This window comes from Perognathus longimembris, chromosome 1, assembly GCF_023159225.1.
Source record: "Perognathus longimembris pacificus isolate PPM17 chromosome 1, ASM2315922v1, whole genome shotgun sequence".
Taxonomy (NCBI): Eukaryota; Metazoa; Chordata; class Mammalia; order Rodentia; family Heteromyidae; genus Perognathus; species Perognathus longimembris.
Window position 1 is genome coordinate 104588474 of NC_063161.1, and position 20305 is coordinate 104608778.

Sequence of the window (20305 nt, forward strand, 5' to 3'; positions counted from 1 at the left end):
CATGAGGCTCATTTCCATGGCCAAAACCACAAACATGAATGAAACAAGACTAATGTGCAAGTGGCAGAAGCAAACTAAATATACTCCAAAATCAAACCATTGAAATTTCTTTTGCCCTCGGTATTAAAGTTAGTCATAAACCCTTTGTTCTGAGAAGTGGTAAAAAAAAAGACAAGCCTCCAGCATCTGTCTCACTTTCCCAGTGCACTGGAACTCAAGGGTCAAACAGCTTGCGGAAACACTTTGCTTTATACAGGACTTGTGGCTACCAGCTGGAAAGGAAGGCAGAAGTGAAAAGATGCAATTAGGACTTTGGTGAAAAGCACACTTTGGCTTTGCTGCTGTAGACCAAGAGGAGGAGTCTGTCTACATAAGGGGCCTGCAGCACCAGACTTGCCTTGCTTGCAGCAAGGGCTGGTCCCAGGCTAGCCCAAGTCAGATGTGAGAAGACAAGAGCCCCACATTAGAGACTACTAGGATACAGGAGGGATGTGAAGGTCAAGACCTAGCACAGAGTACAGATTGTTTTCCTAGGAAGGAAACTGAGGCTGGTCCAAGGAATAGATCAAATGAATAGAATGACCTGAAGCAGTCAGACTGGGGACTACCGAGGGACTATATGATTTCATGTAGATTCAAACTAAATCATGGAATAATCAAAAGCATTTGTCAATTTGAGTGCAATTTGATGGCGGTTTTTTTTTTATTCTTCATCTTTTCCATTTCTTTTTTGCTTATTTGGGCAAAAAAGAATCTCCTCCATAAAAACTGCACAGATAGGGTGGGATCAGGATTTTTTTAAGGCCACCAAACACAGGGAAGGTGTCAGGTAAGATCAAAGCCTGGCCTATGGAACCAGAGGAGTGTAATGCTAGTGTAACCACAGTTTTTGGTCATGATCATCGTAGAAATTTATCCAAAAATGAAAAGCTCAAAGGAAAGATGAAAAGAAACAGCCTCTCAGCAGGCTGATTAGATATTCTGAGATGAGCTACTTGAAGGCAAGGTACAATGTGAGCAAGAGAAGATGCATGTTCCAGCAAAGATGTAACCACCCAAATTGTAGTGTTCCCATCACCCACCTCCTGTTTCTTCTGAGAGATGTTGAGCATGTTCAGTGCAAAGACGGCCTCCCGGGCACCAACATAGAGCAAATTCTTGTACTCATTCAGCAGCAACTCTGAGTAGTTGAAGATGCTTGGCTCATGAAACTGCATCAGATCTACCTCTGAGGTAAAAAAGGGGACCCAGCAGGGAGGGGGAAGAGAAGATAGACACACGATGTCATTTTAAATTGTGGCTGCTGGCTAAGGACTGGGGAGAAAGGCTTTCATGATGCAGAGGAAGAGCAGGAGCCTCACAAGGAAGAGCTACAATATTCAATAAGCACATGGCGGGGAGGGGCACCTCTTAGCCAGGTTCTCTTGTGCAACCCAAGCATGTGCATCTTTCTACCCCTCTTGTTCCTAAGTTCCATGATCCCTGTTCAGTTTTGTCCTGGGAGTTCTCAGGCCAGATATCTTCACTTGCCCATACATTTCATCTCTGTGTCTCCTTCACTGATTAGATCTTAAAAGAACATAATAATTATGATTTTTAAAAAAATATTCTTGAGGCAGTCTCAGATAAATGCCAAGCATCGTGCTGTGACATGAAGTGACTGTTAGTGACTCACTCTGTGATAATCCTGTTCCTACCTCCTGAAAGAAAAAAATTACAGATGTTTGTCACTGTGACCCACTAAGTATGATTTTTATTTATGTGTGTACATGATAGTCCTGGGCCTGGCATTATTGTGAGCTTTTGAGCTTAAGGCTAGCACATTGTCACTTAAGCCACAGCTCCACTTCTGAATTTTTGTGATTAATTGGAGATTAAAAGGTTCATGAACTTTCCTATCCAGACTGGCTTTGAACTGTGATCCTGTGATATCAGCTTCCTGAATGGTTAAGATTACAGTCATGAGCCACCAGTGCTAAGCATTATTTTTTAATAGTCTCATTTTTCAGAAGCCTAGACATCAATCTGAGAGTCTTAAAATTGAGTTTATGGACATGAGTCTACTTGATTGACTAATCAGGAGATCAAGAAGTGTCTCAAGCTTCTAATGGCACATTATTTCTCACATACTGTCTCCTCTATTTATAATGACTTTCTTTTACTTCTGCTACACTCATCTAGAAAGTCTGACTCTTGAATGTGTTTTCCACCACTGTGACCAATTTGAACAGAGCTGATGCCTTCTTACATACCTTAATCATTTATTCTATAATTATTTTCACTAAGCTAATAGTCCTCTAAGAGCAGGAATTCTACTTCAGCAAAATCCCTTGGTATTTGTCACAGTGTCTGAACTCTGCAAAATAGCACACATCAGGGAGATCCAGGTCCTAAGGCTTACTGTTCTAATTGTTTATTGCAGAAGGTGGTGCGCACAACACACACGTTCTGACCCTGAGCATGTTGGCCTGGAAATGGAAGCATGGACATGGAAGCAGCCCCAGGCTCAGCACCTAGTACTTGTGCTCTCCATCCCCTGAACCAGGGTCCCAGGTCCCAAGACACAGGTCCTGGGAGAGGCGAAAATCACAGCTGAGACCAGAGAGCAGCAGCAGCAAATACATGGCATAGACGCAAGGCCTGACACTCAGTTGAGGGGCTCTCTTACCCCACTTCACCAGTGTGCAGAGCAGGAGCTTCTCCAGGAAGGACCTGAGTCATCATGGAGTACAAGAAAGAAGCTTCCCTTCAGAGATGTCCTAGTCAGGGTCCAGAGAAAGCCTTGTGGAATGAATGCTTCCACTCACCAAAGCATCCCTCTGATCAGCAGCATGGGCTGCCTGCTCACATAAAGTGAGCAGGTCAAGAGCTGGGTGCTGAGCCACTCATACCAGTGTCCTCCTATGTCCTGTCCCCTTCCTGTACCACCAGAACCCACACAGCACTAGCTCTCACCTCCAAGTTCCCAGGTGATCCGGGGTATGGGTGCAAATGCCACCACCATGCCAAATCCCACCACTAGGGCCAGGAGCAGCCCTCTGATGGGGCCACACATCCTTATGGGTTAGAGGGCCACATGTAGAAGGTCTTCAGCAAGCAGGCTCATTGGGAGAAGGAGAAGGAGGCTGAAGGTGTTGTGTAAGTGCAGTTGATACACAGAGCCAGGACCTGGCAGTTGTACTCAGAGATGGCACGTGGTGGGATCTCCAAGAACCAAATGTCTGGCCAGGTAAGAAGTGGCCACTCTCTCCTCCTGGGCTTTGAAGACCCCTGCTGCTTCCAATGGCCTGCAGAAGAAATACTGGAAGAGAGAAAGACAAAATCAAGGCAAAAATCAAAGGCAAAATCAGAATGTTAGGGCACACACTGCTCTTGCTTCTCAACATCCTCTCACTTCTCTTCCACCTCCCTAGCCACAGTCCATCTTCTAAGGCATAGAGGCTGTCAGATGGGACATTTGAACAAAAACAGAGGGCAGTTCCAGAGCCACAGGACTCAGGACTTATTTCCACTCATCTGGCAAGCTAACATTGTGGATCAGACTCAGAAATGGGCCTGATGCAGGCTGTAGAGGTACTGGTTAGTTAGAAGTGACCAGCCAATCATCTACTTCCTTCCTACAGGGTGCAACATGTGGCTAGTAACCAAACAAAGAAGTGACAGAGCCTGGGTTTGTTGCTCATAGAGCCCTAAGCCTCTCAGTTCCTGTAATGTTAATCCATGTGGAAATGGCAAGAGAGACCAGATGTCCACATACCTGAAGTATATATATGTACATATACATGAGTAAAACCTATAGACCATACATATGTAGCACCACTCAACTCCTTGCTCAACTCTGACTAAAATCAAACAGCACCACAAATCTAGATCTGTGCTGTTTGGTGGAACTGCAGCAGGCTGGGAAGACAGCACACTTGCCTGATCCTGCAGCTTCATCATTCCCATCCCAAGGGCTAATCCACCCACCCATGAGTGACCACAGGCTGTCCTGACTCTAGCTCATGCAAGGATAAGCACCTCGAAGTCAGGAATACTCCAAATCCTTGGTTCTTCCAATACCTGGAGGTCATTTTTCTTAGTTTTCAGGCTCGGTCTCAATCTCCCAGTCCCTATAGCTAGAAAGTAGTCCAGACTAGATGTAGACTGCCAACCTCTCACAATGACACAGCCCAGATACCTAGCACCAACCCTGACAGGACACACAGCACAATGGTGACATGTCTCAGTCCTGTGTCTGCAGCATGGGGAATGGCTGTGAATGAAACTATGGGGGAAAGACAGGTGGCTTGTGCCACCGTCCAAAGGCAAGACTAAGACTGGTGATTATGAAATAAGCCTAATATAGCCTCTTCCCTCCATTGTCACTCTGTCTCCAGGGAGAACCAGACATGTGCATCCCAGCCTGAGATATGAGCATGGTCGGTCTGTTTGGTTGTGTGTATGTAGATACTCTCTCTAACCCTTTCCAAATCTCTTGCAGTATAGTAAACAATAAAACCCAGTAATATTGGCCATACAAGGCTTCATGGCAAGGCATCAAAAGTGGCAAAGTACAAGGTCATTGGGCTATCTGCACCAAAGCCACAATATTCACCGGCTTGTGGAACTATGGATAAGAGGTTTCACTCACTAGGAACAAGCCAACACAATTCCAACTGTGGTCCAGGACTCCATCAGAACCGAGGCTTTCTGTAGGCCTTTCAAGGACTTCAGGCCTCTGTGGCACATCCCAAGCACAGGGCAACGACATGTGGAGCAGACCACTAATGGCTCAAGTGGGCTCCAGCCACTGGAACTGCTGGAACCTCTGTTCTTCTGCTTGTGTTCTGATCTAATGCCTCCTCCCCTTAGCCAGTGGCTCCAACGCTTCCCTCCAAGGATACCCACCTATACCAACTGTTTTGGTGATCTATTCTGTGGGATTCCTAGTTACTGTCACATGCCTATGTGGGATGGAACCATTTCGCCAGGGCACTGAACCCTCCTCCAGATTTGGTACTCTTGCATGCCATCCCTACTCCAACCCACCTATACAGAGATGAGGATGCTTCCATAGCTCCCAGTGGTTCTGGCACAATGCTACTTTTTAGTGAAGTGATAATATTTTTACCAATTCCTTGGGAACACATGATAAGATTCCAAAATCAGGCCAGTGTGACCATGGGTCATAAACAAGACCTGGTGGAAAGGCTCCTGAGCCACAAGGATGTTCTGTCTCATAGTCACTTCTACAGATGTGCACACTCATGAGAGAAGCCAGCTGCTCCAGTGCATGCTCTATGAAGTCCCAAGCTTACCTCCCTCCTGGCCAACAAAGAGTGATCACCATTGTTGATGCCAGATTCCTTCTTACTGTGTTGACTGTCAGCTCAACTGCCCCCATTTTCTGCATATACTCTATGTGTGTCATGTTGACCAATTCAATAGAATTTCCCTCCAAAGCCCCTGGAACCACACCTTGATCATCCCAACACACTTCATTGTTTTAAGACTCTGCTGTTTATTAATTTTGAGTCAGGGTCTCTCTATGTTGACCAGGTTGGTCCCAAATTCCTAGGCCCAGATTACTTTCCTTTTGTCCTTAGTTGCTGGGCTGCCAGGCATGTGCTATGAGTTATACTTCCCTACTTCTTTTTTTTTTAAGTTTTTATTATAAAACTGATGTACAGAGAGGTTACAGTTTCATACATTAGGCATTGGATACATTTCTTGTACTGTTTGTTACCTTGTCCCTCATACCCCCCTCCCCCTCCCCCTTCCCTCCCCTGAGATGTTCAGTTACTTCCCTACTTCTTAACCACATTTAAAACAAAGCAACTTTATCCCATTAATAGCTCGCCGCATGGTCACTGCATGCAATTGGAATAGCATCACCAGGACACTGAAAATAAGATGACAATGGCCATCTAGAGAAAGCAATGCTGGGGCAACATCTGGCTTGGAAGGTCTAAGCCTTTCCAAAGCCAGGAGCACCATGTTTCCCTTTGCTCTTCTGATACTATCTCTGTAAACTTGGCCACATTTATATCCAGAATTTCCATCAGATTCTGGTTTCTAAATAGTAAAACAAACATCTATTCATATCCTTCCAAGCCTACACTGGATTTCAGGCTGGTTAACTGTAAACCTGTGAGTTATGACCACTTCACTAACCTATAGTACTCATGTTGTCTGCAGCTCACAGACCCTCTTCCTTCTCAACTTCTGCATTAGGGAGTCAAGAGAGGCAGGGGATAAACTTAAATGATAAAGTTACAACTCAGAGGGCCACTTGAGTCTGCCCACCCAATGCTGCTGCCCACCTAATGCTGCTGCACACTCTGCCAGACAGTGAGTGACACAATCTAGTAAATCTAGTAAATAGCTCCCTCTTACACAGGGTGACCCCAATGCAGAGAAAAGCCCAAAGAATGAGTTCTGCTCACCTTTTTGCAGAAATAGAACCATAAGGCTCCTGCCCCAATCCCAGAGACTCCTCTGTATGCTGCAAAAAGGAAAGGTCCCACCCTTATCTCACTGCACTGATAACCAGAGTCTCCATTTGTGGAAGCCCAGATCTTCCAGAGATGGTACCTGGCCAGGAACTCCGTGGCTGAACTCACGGACTCTGTGTCTGAACACCTGTGGACTAGGAGCCCAGGACAAGCACGAATTCACCAGGGGGCCAGCAATGGATGGCCAGTGGACAGGGCCTCTCTTTTCTCAGCTACCTGATTCAGAATGTGTGAGTCACAAAGGGAGGGGTGAGCTGGTGAGTCACTCTCCGCAAACACCAATGCACCACGTACAATTACCTTTCTGACCCTAAGGCTCTCACAGGCTCTAAGACAAGTGGTCTCTCTCCTTCTTGGCAGGAGAGAAATAGACTTACCGACAGGAGCAGAATAGGCATGACATCTGGACAAGGCAGAACTGTCACCCTCAGTCAAGTCAAGACCAGAAAGCCCCCCTCACAAATCATGGGAATCTAATCTACTGCAATAACTGAAAGTGATTTTAGAATGTTCTTACACTAAGATCAGCTAGGCTTTATCTATAGGTGGCCAGTTGGTCCCACTGCCTCATCTCTGCCTCAGAGAAATGCCCTGGTCCTGAATGAACTCAGAAAACTCTTGTGAAGCCAAGGACACTCTGAATGTCCTACTGGACATTCCTACATGTCCTACTGGAGAGAAGCCACCTTACATAGTGTTAGACCAGAGGATGGGGTCCCAAAGAGCACAGGCAGGAGAAGGAGGCTTGAGACCAGGAACACAGGCAGATCCCATGGTGTCAGAATTCTGTAAGACATGTGTTTGTAGAGAATATGGAACTCTAAAGACTGTGCACACTAATTTTCCCTGTTTGTTTTTTTCACTCAGCTTTTCTATGTCATTGTGACAGCAGCATACTGAATTCATGTGTCAGGGCTACTGTTAGTATTTTTTTTATTTTTTTTATTTTTAAGTTTTTATTATAAAACTGATGTACACAGAGGTTACAGTTTCATACGTTAAGCATTGGATACATTTCTTTTTTTTTTTTTTTTTCTCAAATTTTTATTATCAAACTGACGTACAGAGAGGTTACAGTATCATACGTTGGGCATTGGATACATTTCTTGTTCTGTTTGTTGCCTTGTGGATACATTTCTTGTACTCTTGAGTCTTCCATGAGATATAGCCAGACCCTTCTGGGAGCACATGGTGTGCTAGAAAAGGTGCAGCTCCAGGAGAACACACATGGGACTTTCAGCTCCTGCTACCCGCAATGCCCTCTCTTCTTGAGCAGTTCTTGGAAAGAGCCAGGAAGGGAGCTCAGAGGGTCAAGTGTTCATGGAAGGCCCTTGAACTGAGACTCTGCCTTAGTCCCCATAGGTGAACCTTCCTCACCTGGCAAAGAGGGCTGTGTCAGAATGTCACTGAGACAATGCTACTGCCCCTCTGACTACAGTTTCTTGCCACTGAAAGAGAGAGCTAGTGACACCTGGGCTAGTGTGGCCTGATGCTGGGAATCTTCCTTGGAAGTCTCTTTATGACCATCATGGCGGTCACAGGTATTAGTGTGGCCCTGGCTCTGGCCATCCCTTCTGCCTCTTTCTGGGGCCCACATTCAGTGTGATCCACAGCCTCCTATAGTCCTTGTGGTGGGCACTGGAGTCTGAAGGACAGTGGCCAGACATGTTAATTCCTATAACAAACATGGAAAACGTTTTTCTCTACCAAAGGCCACCTGGATATTTATAACATCATTTGCAGCCATATAAAATTGCCAATATAGCCAGATTTGACACATATAAGGATATACATCTGTCTTAGCATGTACCACATGATTTTGCAGCCCTTATATGGATTGTGGCCCAAAAATTCCCCATCTTGTTAGAACCTTGAGGCAAGACATATTGTGTGCCCTGTTAAAGCTCAAGTACTAACACCTCTGTAGGAAAGGTTCTGGCTCTGAGGGACTGTGGGAGATTGAGGTCCCTACTGTGAGCCAGGTAAAGTAAGTCCTCAGCGGTAGCCATGCATTTCCTTACTGGATCCTTACTGAGAAGCTGGCCTCCTTTGTCTGAGATAGGAAACAATAGGTAGAAAAATGGAGTTCAGAGTCACACAGTATTTGTCAGGTTCAATTCCATTTCTATGTGGTCATCTGGCTCACCACTACCATGCCAGTATCTTCTCCTGAATGAGGCCCAGGTGCATCTCCAGATGAAATGATACCAGAAGAGGAGAAAATATACCACAAGATGGCTGCAGGGACATGGGCAGTCTCTGTATTCACAGGCACTGTTATCTATAGATTCAAAACAACTACAGAAGGGAAATATTGAAAATCCTGAGTCTGTACTTAGTGTGTTCAGGCCTTTTGTTGTCATTATTCTCTAAACAACTGAGTGTAACTACTCACAAGGCATCTACATAGTGTTAGTTATTATAAGTTCTCTAGAATTGATTTAAAGCATAAGGATGTGTACATATGGGGAGGATGTGTGCCAATTTCTGTATGACATTGGGGTATTCATGGATTTGAGATCTGTGGTTATTTCAGAGCTAACCTGAGGATATTGAGGCAAAGATGAATTCTTACTTTCTTGTGTGTATGCATGTCACTTGGCTTTTTTGCTGAAGACTGGGAGTTCTATTATTTGAGATATACCTCCTCTAGTGGCTTTTTGCTGGAAATTGAGTCTCAGAAACATTTTTCCCCAGGCTGGCTTTGAACTTCAACCCTCAGATATCATGAGTAGCAAGAATTATAGGTGTGAGACACCAACACCCAGCTCCTGCCTTTTCTTTTTAAGTTTTATTATATTTTTATTTTTATTGTAAAGGTGATAGAGGGGTTGTAGTTACATAAGTCAGGTAATGAGTAAATTTATTTTTTCCCTCATTTTCTGCCTTTTTTTATACACACCTACTAAGCAACGTAACACCTCCTTAAGGCTTTGCCCTCTTCATCCACTGATCACAAACAGGCTCTCAGTGCCCGGTCCAGAACACCAGAGTCACTAGACCCATGCTCTTACTGTGGGACTCTTTCACAGTGTTCTGGGTTGGGTGACTGGCCCTGGAGTGGCTTGTTCAAGAACAAGCATCTGGTGCAGAAGGCCAGGGGCACCAGCACCACTGACAAAAAGTTGCTCATTACAGGACTTGTCCATGTTTTTCAGCCTTGCATCACTGACCCCAGTCCCAAGAGTACATCCAAAATCACCCCAACCCATACAGGATGCTAGCTCTTCCTCACAGGATGGCTACACAGCAGCCAACCCTGGGTGGCCCTTGACCCCTCTCCGCACCACAACCCTTCAGGATCTGTCCTATCCCTCAGTGACCCTGCACACTCTCTGCTGAGGTAGCACTAAATTCCTGCCTTCTCAGGCTGGGGAGAAAAATAACTTAGGCCACCAGAGACATCCACACCACTATCAGTGAAGGGAGAAGATGGTTCACATATATCTGGTATGCCAGCTTCCTGTAAGGACTCTTCAAGCAACTCTAGGAGCTGGTATCACCCTTATTTTAAATATATAAAAATCAAGGCATGGAGGGGCTGGGAATATGGCCTAGTGGCAAGAGTGCTTGCCTCGTATACATGAAACCCTGGGTTCTATTCCCCAGCACCACATATATAGAAAATGGCCAGAAGTGTCACTTTGGCTCAAGTGGCAGAGTGCTAGCCTTGAGCAAAAAGAAGCCAGGGACAGTGCTCAGGCCCTGAGTCCAAGGCCCAGGACTGGCAAAAAAAATTTTAAAAAGTAAGGCATGGAATTTTTTTTTAAGGCATGGAATCTTCTAAGTCTCTGTTAGTGTTAAGCAGTGGGCAGGCCACTGTTTGACTTATCTGCATCTTACCCAGAGCTTACTCTCAACACTACTGCAGGACTGGGAAGCAGGCATTTCCACTCCTGCAACAGAGACAAGTCTAGATAAACAAACCAATTCAACCCTAAAACATATGTAGGCTGGGAGAGGCTCCTTTAAGTCATCAAAATTACAAGGTTGTTTCATGTTAGGAATCATGAGACACCACAAAAAGCAGATTTCTGGCCTCAGCACAGCAAGGGTAACACAGGCATTCCCATATGAGGAATGTGGACCACTGAGGTCTGGGAAACCAAATCAGTACCCGTTGCTCATTAGGATCTTCAAGAGCACACTCTGATCTTTTTGGTTTTTTGCTTGGTTTAGAACGAGTAGCTGCCCCAGATGTAGGCAGTTGCCTACGTTGGACATTGTACCTAGGCATGTGTTACACTGCTGGGAGAACAGCAGCCAATAGCTGGTTAGCATTCTGAGCCTGGTTCATGCCAACTCTGTAATTAAGTATACCAGGATGTCAACACAATTGGAGAAAAAAGCAGCTGAAAGAAAGTTAACCATAAAGTACCTGAGATGACTGGTAAAACACTCAGAATCAATCCATATCCTAAAACTTGACTGAAAACTCTAGCCATAAATCCTGTGCTCAAGTTCCCAAAGTAGCTGCTTTGCCCTTACTTCATGAGGACAGGCAAGTGGGAGGAACAGCAAAATACTAAGAGATTGCCAGTGACAGAGGTTCTGGAAACTTTAGCCACACAGAGGGGAATTATTTAGAGGGTACAAAATGCATATTATAAAACGTGAGGACCTGAGATTATCCCAAAGAGTGTGACAGAAACTAGGTTGCTCTATATGCCAGGCCCCGCTTCTCCCCACTCAACCATGTCAGCAATCTCTGCTCCAACTGGGTCACACAGCTGCTTTGTCAGTAGATCACACACCACCCAGGATGATTAGAGGGACTCCAGTCCTTAGTGGGAGACAATCTAGTGTGATTCTATCCCTGGGGTACACTGCCTGGCATAAAGGGCAAATAGTCCACATCTTCCTAGGCAGAGAGAATCAGCAAGTTTATGGTTCACCAGAGAGTGTGGAAACTGGACCCTTCTACAGTGCTCTCCCTGGCTCAGGTCGTCAACCTGAGGATGTAGATAGGTGGACCTAGCTCCAAAAGCCACTGGAACTCAGTTACCTAATGTGGAATTATAGGAACAATTTTCACTGTTGTTCTTAGTCTTGATTATGGTCCATGAGATAAACCAGGAACTGTACCCTCAAACTTGAACCTGCGCTTTGGTTTACCCCTGTGTTACAGCCCTATGATTTTATGGTCACTAAATTAAGTTTTTTCATTTTATTCAGCCTCATATAAATTTCCCTTTTCCCCCTTGCATATGTGTGTACATGAATATGTGAATAACTTTAGGATAATTCTATTTTTTTTTTTGAGCTGGTCCTAGTGCTTGAGCTCAGGACCTGGGTGTTGTCCCTGAGATTTTTAGCTCAAGGCTAGCATTCTACTTGAGCAATTTCTCATTTCTTTCTCTCCATTTCTCCATTTCTCTCTCTCTCTCTCTCCCTCTGTGTGTGTGTGCTTGTGTGTGTGTGTGTGTGTTTAATTGGAGATAAGAGTCTCATGGACTTTCTTGCCTAGGCTGGCTTCAAACTGTGATCCTCAGTTCTTAGCTTCCTGAGTAGCTAGGATTACAGGTGTGAGCTGCCAGCACTCGAAGCTGACGCGTGGATGGACGATCCTTAATTGTGAAATTAATGTGGAGAAGCTATTATACTTTTTCTGTGTCTTTTCTTCTTTATCTTCTGCAATTTCTAAGAAAATCCAATTTTCAAAGTTCTTATTTTATCCAGGTTGACATAAAATACAGGAGTTTAGGACTTAACACTTAGGCTCCCACTACAGGAAAACAAAGATGTTTTAAACTTGAGGTTTGAAAACAAGAAAGCTAATATGACTAATCGTGAGCTTGCAAAAGGGGTCTTAGCTACTTAGACAAGTAATTCTGATTTGTTTAATACTGTCATGTATGTAATTTGAGTGCAACTCTTTTATTGTATAACTCAACACATTTTTTTTTGTTAACGTGTTAGGATAGAGAAATAGTTTTAAGATTGCTTTTCTCCTCTAAAATATAAAGCCCTTCCAGCCACTTCTAACAGAAGGCAAAAGCCTTCTATTAAGAGAATTGGGCCCATGATTTACACCTATAATATCTTTTAAGGAGGCTGAGATTTGAGAATCTCAGTGCTAAGCCTGCCCTTTCAAACAAATCCAAGAGACTCTTATCTTCCATTAAGCAATAAAAAGCTGGTAAGGAGAGCTGTGGCTCATGTGACAGAATGTCTTTTAGAAAGTTCCAGCCATTAGACTATGGTTCTGAGTGGCCAGAATGGATATTGTTTGCTGTTCTAAAATATGGAGATAAACCTAGCTACCTGAAATACAGAGACAATAGATGGGGCTTAGGGCTTCCTTTTTCTAAACATGCTTCTCATTTTTCTATTTCTACCCATTCATGATGAGTTTGCAGCTTTTTATTATTTCAAAGGAAAGGACAGAGGCAGTTAACCCTTCTATCTCTTGTGAGTCAACATCTATCATAAAGAGGTTGAAGAAAAGCAATGCTCTCTCTCCACCCCCACCCCAAGTTTACTTCTAGACCTTATTTTTGAATCTGAGCTAAAAAGTGGCTATGTAACTGACTGCCTTCTTGTGCTTCTCTGGTGTGACAGATATAGGCCAATCCATCAAGGGACTTGGGAGCCAAGATCTGAGGGAAAGAGGCTGAGTGGTAGCTGATAATAAAAGTTTAGCATTGCTAGTCTATCATGTTAAGACCCTGAAGTCCAGTGGAGAGGGCAGGCTGCAAGGAGCCCTTGCCTAGTGGCCTTCCTGATGTAGTAACTGAGACCATGGCCCTTCCTCATGTGTAGCCTGCCTAAGTCTGCTGCCATCAAGTAGAGTGGAAGAGTCTGTGGGGCCTCACATCCTGAGCAAGCAATTTGGTGTTGTAGGAGAATAAGACTTAATAGCCATGGAAAAGTAGATGGATGTCACATGGAAGTGTTAGTTAAAAAATAGAAATAACTTCCTCATATCTATTGTTAGGTAGCAGTTAGCTATAAGCCATGTAGAAATGCAGATGAAATTTAAAATGGAGGGTGAGATCACAAGGTGTCAGGGAGCAAACATGGCAACTGAACTTTCTACCCTAAAGATGACCAGCCTATCTGGCCCAGCAAGGTCTTGGACTATCTCAAAGTGGGTTTTGTGGAGTAGCCTACCAATGTATGAATTAATGACAGGCTCCATTATAGCCTAAAGTGGGCCAAGGGATACTTTCTGAAATAATAGATTTTAACTTACCTGACCAGGCCAATAAACCATGCCCGTGAGGTCACATGTAATTCAGTAAGATTTCCCCTATAGCCATTAACTATAGGGAACTTCTACAGAACCCTGAGGGAGGAGAACATGAATGTGTACGTGTGTCTTCACACACGTGGCTGTTGTCATGAAGCACTGAGTGATTACCACATGGAGAGCCCTGGGGCAGCAGCAATACAGGAGTCTAACCAGTGGCCCTGGGTCAGGGAGAGGTAGCCTGATATGGTGGTCATTGGGACTGGAGGCAGACAGGGTCTCAGAACAACCATGGCAATATCTGTATGTGATCAGGTCAGCATGTGAGGCATTTTCTTCAACTGGAAAGCAACAACAGAACCTCAGGCAACTATGCTCTTCACATTTGTTCTTACATTAACCTTCTTCCTTCTGTATCCAGAGTCTGATCCTACTAGGTGATGCCGGTCATCTTCAAGCCCTTTAAAGTACTGCCTGTATCACCCTTTCCCCAGCACATTGTCTGTCCTTAATTCCTAACCCATTTTTTGCCGGCCACAGGACACCAACCTCCTCAGCTGCTCTACCATGATACCTATGATGCCTGCAGTACACACAGTGCCACACAGAGAACACCTTGGCTCTTAGCAGTGGCAGCCTGCAGGAATGCTTGTGACATACACTCCAAGTGACTCTTACATAGGCTGTGGTCTAAATGTAGCTGGTACATAATATACTTTGCACTAGATTTTACAGCTCATTCATGGTACCTTGACTTTTTCTCACAATGAAGGTATAGCTTCTTTGGAACCAAGACCAGAGTTTTGGAGCAGCATTGGTTTCCTAAACAAATGTACTACAGATCTCAGTTGTGGAAGTCAGATTTTGGTTGAGGGATTTCTAAATCCTAGGGCTTAGCCATGTGTCTATTGAAGGCCAAGGAAGGAGAATGCCTCTCCTTGCCTGTTTCACCTTTGCCAGACTGCTTGCATTCTTTGGCATCTGATCCTTTGCTCTGTCTTCACAGCAGAGGGTAGAATGACTATGCCATGCCATGAAGGCGCCATAAACCTCAATAAAAGCCTGTTTCTGGGTGGATGTAATGGTTGTTTGTTATCTCTATCTCTGAGGTAACTCAATTTCACCTCAGAAAGTGCCTTTCTAAGACCCAACAAAAAAAAGGTAATTACAGACCAATATCACTAATGAACACAGATGCAAAGCTCCTCAACAAAATATTAGCTAACAGGATCCAGGAACTGATCAAGAAAATTATACATCATGATCAAGTAGGCTTCATCCCACAGACACAAGGATGGTTCAACATCTGTAAATCAATAAACGTAATTCACCACATCAACAGAGCTAAAACCAAGAACCACATCATCATCTCAGCCAATGCCCAAAAAGCCTTTGACAAAATACAATGCCCATACATGTTAAAAGCCCTGGAGAGAACAGGAATAGAGGGAACATTCTTTAAAATAATAAAAGCCATATATAACAGACCAACTGCTAATATCATATTAAATGGGGAGAAACTAAAACCATTTCCCTTAAACTCAGTAACAAGACAAGGATGCCCACGCTTCCCACTTCTATTCAACATAGTGCTGGAATCCCTAGCCATAGCAATAAGGCAAGAGGAGGGCATCAAAGGGATCCACATTGGCAAAGAAGAAATCAAACTATCCCTATTCGCAGATGACATGATTTTATACCTGAAGGAACCAAAAAAATCAGTCCCGAAACTCCTGGAGGGATAATAAATCATTTTGGCAAAGTAGCAGGATACAAAATCAACCCACAAAAATCAGCAGCTTTTCTGTACACCAGCAATGTACAAGCAGAAAAGAAAATTATGGAAATAATACCATTTACAATACCTAAAAAAAGAATAAATTACCTAGGGATTAACCTAACTAAAGACGTGAATGAGAACTATAAAAATCTAAAAAGGGAAATCAAAGAGGACACAAGGAGATGGAAAGACCTCCCATACTCATGGGTAGGCAGAATCAACATAGTGAAAATGGCCATATTGCCCAAAATGTTATACAAATTCAATGCACTCCCCATTAATATCCCAGCTACATTCTTCACTGAAATAGAGAAAGCAACCCATAAATTCATATGGAACAGCAAAAGACCTAGAATAGCCAAAGCAATTCTAGGCAAAAGAAGCAGTGCAGGAGGTATCACAATACCAGATTTCAAGCTCTATTATAGAGCCATTATAACAAAAAACAGTCTGGTATTGGTATAAAAACAGATCTGAAGACCAATGGAATAGAATAGAAAACCCAGAAATAAAGCCGCATTCTTACAGTCAGCTGATATTCAACAAAGGAGCTAAAGATATACAATGGAAAAAAACCTAGCCTCTTCAACTACTGGTGCTGGGAAAATTGGGCAGCCATATGTAGAAAACTCAAAGTAGACCCTAGCCTATCACCATGCACCTAGACCAACTCAAAATGGATCAAGGACCTCAATATCAGACCTGAATACTTGAAGCTATGGAAGGGCAGAGTAGGAAAGACGCTAGAACTTATGGGCACAGGAAGGAACTTCCTGAAATATAGTCCCAGGGGCACAACTGATAGGGAAGAGACTCCACAAATGGGACTACTACAAAATAAAAAGTTTCTGCAGAGTTCGAACGGTAGCGGGAGCTGAGAGCGGACCGCAGAGAGCCCTGAGAAGCCCCACCGCCACCGCTGGCCTAGTTACGGAGCCGGGGCTGTGGCAGCTGGCCCCAGTCACCATCACTATGAGCAGGGAGGCCTAGACCCAGCAGCCGCCAGCCGCGTCCTCCCCTCCCCCCGCCGCCCCCGCCCTCAGCGCTGCAGACATCAAGCCAAGAACCACAGGCAGCAGTGCTGGGAGTGGCGACCCAGTCGGCCTCACATCGGCGGCGCCTGCAAGAGGGGCGGGGGGGGGGGGGGGGGGAAACAAGAAGGTCATCACAACGAAGGTTTCGGGACCAGTAAAATGGTTCAATGTAAGGAACAGATATGGTTTCATCAACAGGAATAACACCAAGGAAGATGTATTTGTACACCTGACTGCCATAAAGAAGAATAACCCCGGGAAGTACCTTCGCAGTGTAGGAGATGGAGAGACTATGGAGTTTGATGTTGTTGAAGGAGAAAAGGGCGCGGAGGCAGCAAATGTTACAGGTCCTGGTGGCGTTCCAGTTCAAAGCAGTAACTATGCAGCAGACCGTAACCATTATAGACGCTATCCACGTCTAGGGGTCCTCCACGCAATTACCAGCAGAATTACCAGCAAAATTACCAGAACAGTGAGAGTGGGGAAAAGAATGAGGGATCAGAGAGTGCTCCCGAAGACCAGGCCCAACAACGCCGGCCCTACTACAGACGAAGGTTCCCACCTTACTACATGCGGAGACCCTATGGGCCTTGATCACAGCATTCCAACCCTCCTGTGCAGGGAGAAGTGATGGAGGGGGCTGACAACCAGGGTGCAGGAGAGCAAGGTAGACCAGTGAGACAGAATATGTATCGGGGTTATAGACCACGATTCTGCAGAGGTCCATCTCGCCAAAGACAGCCTAGAGAGGATGGTAATGAAGAGGATAAGGAAAATCAAGGAGATGAGACCCAAGGTCAGCAGCTACCTTAACGTCGGTACCGCCCCAACTTCAATTACCGCCTCAGATGCCTAGAGAACCCTAAACCACAAGATGGCAAAGAGACAAAAGCAGCCGATCCACCAGCTGAGAATTCGTCCGCTCCGGAGGCAGAACAGGGCGGGGCTGAGTAAATGCCGGCTTACCATCTTTACCATCATCCAGTTTAGTCATCCATCAAGAAGAAACGAATATGAAATTCCAGCAATAAGAAATGAACAAAAGATTGGAGCTGAAGACCTTAAGTGCTTGCTTTTTGCCCGTTGACCAGATAACTAGAACTATCTGCATTATCTATGCAGCATGGGGTTTTTATTATTTTTATCTAAAGAAGTCTCTTTTTGGTAATGGCAAACGTTTTTGTTTGTTTTTTTTTATAGCCTGGTTTTTCTCAATACACCTTTAACAGTTTTTAAATTGTTTCATATCTGGTCAAGTTGAGATTTTTAAGAACTTCATTTTTAATTTGTAATAAAAGTTTACAACTTGATTTTTTCCAAAAAGTCAACAAACAGCAAGCACCTGTTAATAAAGGTCTTTTTTTTTTTTTTTTTTTTTTCCAGTCCTGGGCCTTGGACTCAGGGCCTGAGCACTGTCCCTGGCTTCTTCCCGCTCAAGGCTGGCACTCTGCCACTTGAGTCACAGTGCCACCTCTGGCCATTTTCTGTATATGTGGTGCTGGGGAATCGAACCCAGGGCTTCATGTATACGAGGCAAGCGCTCTTGCCACTAGGCTATATCACTAGCCAATAAAGGTCTTAAATAAACAAAAACAAAAAAAGTTTCTGCACAACTAAAGACATAGCTACCAAACTAGAAAGACAGCCAACCATATGGGAAAGGATCTTCACCAGCACAGCAACAGACAAAAAAGGCCTAATATCTGTCATCTATAGAGAACTAAAAAAACTAACCCCCTCCAAGCCCAGTAAACCAATTATTAAATGGGCAAAGGAGCTAAAGAGAGACTTCACAGGAGAAGAGATAAAAATGGCAAAGAAACATATGAGGAAATGTTCAACATCCCTGGCAGTAAAGGAAATGCAAATAAAAACAACCCTGGGATATCACCTCACTCCAGTTAGAATGGCCTATACTCTGAACTCAGGCAACAACAAATGCTGGAGGGGATGCGAGGAAAGAAGAACCCTTCTTCACTGTTGGTGGGAGTGCAAATTAGTACAACCACTTTGGAGAACAGTATGGGGGATCCTCAAAAAGCTCAGCATAGACATACCCTATGACCTAGCCATACCACTCCTAGGCATCTATCCTGAACAACAGGTCTCAGGATATCAAAAAGACATCTGCACATCCAATCACTGCACAATTCACAATAGCCAAAATATGGAAACAACCCATATGCCCCTCTACAGATGAATGGATCAAAAAAATGTGGTACCTATACAAAATGGAATACTACATAGCGATTAGAAATAATAAAATATTGGTATTCGCAGGGAAATGGTCAGAAGTTGAACAAATAATGTTGAGTGAGATAAGCCTAGAACACAGAAAACAAAGGGGCATGGTCTCCTTGATATATGACTGTTAGGGTGGAGTGGGTGACACTAGAGACCAGGTCTGTGAAACAAAAAACTTCTTGTCAAATGGTATTTCCACAGGTTTGTTCAGCGATGTTTGGATGTATCTAAAACCAAACAACTACTAAACATAAAAAGGTCTAAAATAGACCTCTCAGTGGATCACAATAGCTCAACAGCTATGTATATATGATCATATAAGACAAAGATAAGCAAACTCTATTGTTGACGTTATATTTAAAGTTCTAGGTGAATTTCCTTTGGCGTATGCCACGTGGCTACTGTATATGATTTTGGTACACTGGGTATTGTGTAAGATATCACAAGAAATGTACTCACTGTCCTATTATGTAACTGTATCCCTTTTGCACAACACCTTGTCAACAAAATTTAATTAATAAAAAAAGGCAAAAAAGTGCCTTCCTATATAAGCTCACTCTATTATGTTTGAAAATGAATGGGAATCTCTTGCAGGAAACAAGAATCAAGGTGGCTGTATTGATTTTCTGAAAACAAATATGGAATCAGTTGCCCTAGTCCCATATCAGGAAAACCAGGGATTGCTTCAGACATGGGTCTGTGCACAAACACTTATCCATCATGTTTCCTAGTCCCTCGCAAAATTCACCACCCTCTTTCTTGTCATTTATTTGCATTTTTCACCCTTCCTTAAAGTGCTATGTTATGTTCATTCTAACTGCTTCTTTGGATTTTCACAGCTTTTCTCTGTAGTACCAGTAAGTGCAGCTATTAAAATTTTCCCACCTTCCCCCTTGTTAATCTGTTTTTTGTTAGTTTAATTGACAATGCCCACAATGACCTAAGAGGCTAGAAGGAAAGTAACACCTGCTCCCTTCTCCATGCATGTTTCTGATAAGGTACCTCTTGCAGTAGCACTTAGGGCTCCCTTGGGTTGTCGAGATTCACCTCCCCATTCCAAGGTGTTTAACTCAATCACATTTGGAAAACCCCTACCTTTTAACCATGTAACCTAAGCTCCCTATGGTTCTCACCTTCTCTCTGACCTAAGGAGCAGTTTCTTATCTTTTGGGGTTGTTTCTGCACCACTCCCCATGTCTCTATCCTCAGGTAAGTGTTCCCCTCAATTTTCTAACTTTTACAAATTTGGACTATCAAAACTGGATGGTTGGTTTTACCACAGCCTTAAAAAACTGACTTTTTATCAAATGCAGTACAGAGTTTTTCCTGAAGGTACCTCACCATGTGTGTGTTTTTATAGCATGACGTCTAAGCTCAGAAGCTGGCAGAGTCCCTCCACCTTCAAAGCATGAAAGAGCTTTGTGCTGTCTGTTTAGATGATCTCAGGATGAACAGCCATGGAAGTTCGAGATGATTTGGTTTCAGAGACCCCTCCAGGGGAGTAGCAGATGGCAAAGGCAGAACTAGAAGATGGAATGGCCACGGAATGGCCTTCTCA

General features: G+C 44.0%; 1 protein-coding gene and 1 pseudogene across 1 annotated transcript in view; one reads left to right on the forward strand and one right to left on the reverse strand.

Moving 5' to 3' along the window:
• Window positions 1-7271, reverse strand: part of LOC125352515 (semaphorin-4D-like) — a 30656-nt gene extending 23385 nt beyond the window's left edge. The window contains exons 1-3 of the mRNA XM_048347667.1: window positions 7189-7271; window positions 2956-3056; window positions 1083-1222 (exon numbers count right to left, since the gene is read on the reverse strand). Coding sequence (XP_048203624.1) covers window positions 1083-1222; window positions 2956-3056; window positions 7189-7271 — 324 coding nt within the window. The remainder of the gene's footprint in view (window positions 1-1082; window positions 1223-2955; window positions 3057-7188) is intronic.
• A 9170-nt stretch (window positions 7272-16441) lies between these two features.
• LOC125346659 lies at window positions 16442-17688 on the forward strand (annotated as a pseudogene).
• Window positions 17689-20305: the final 2617 nt, after the last annotated feature.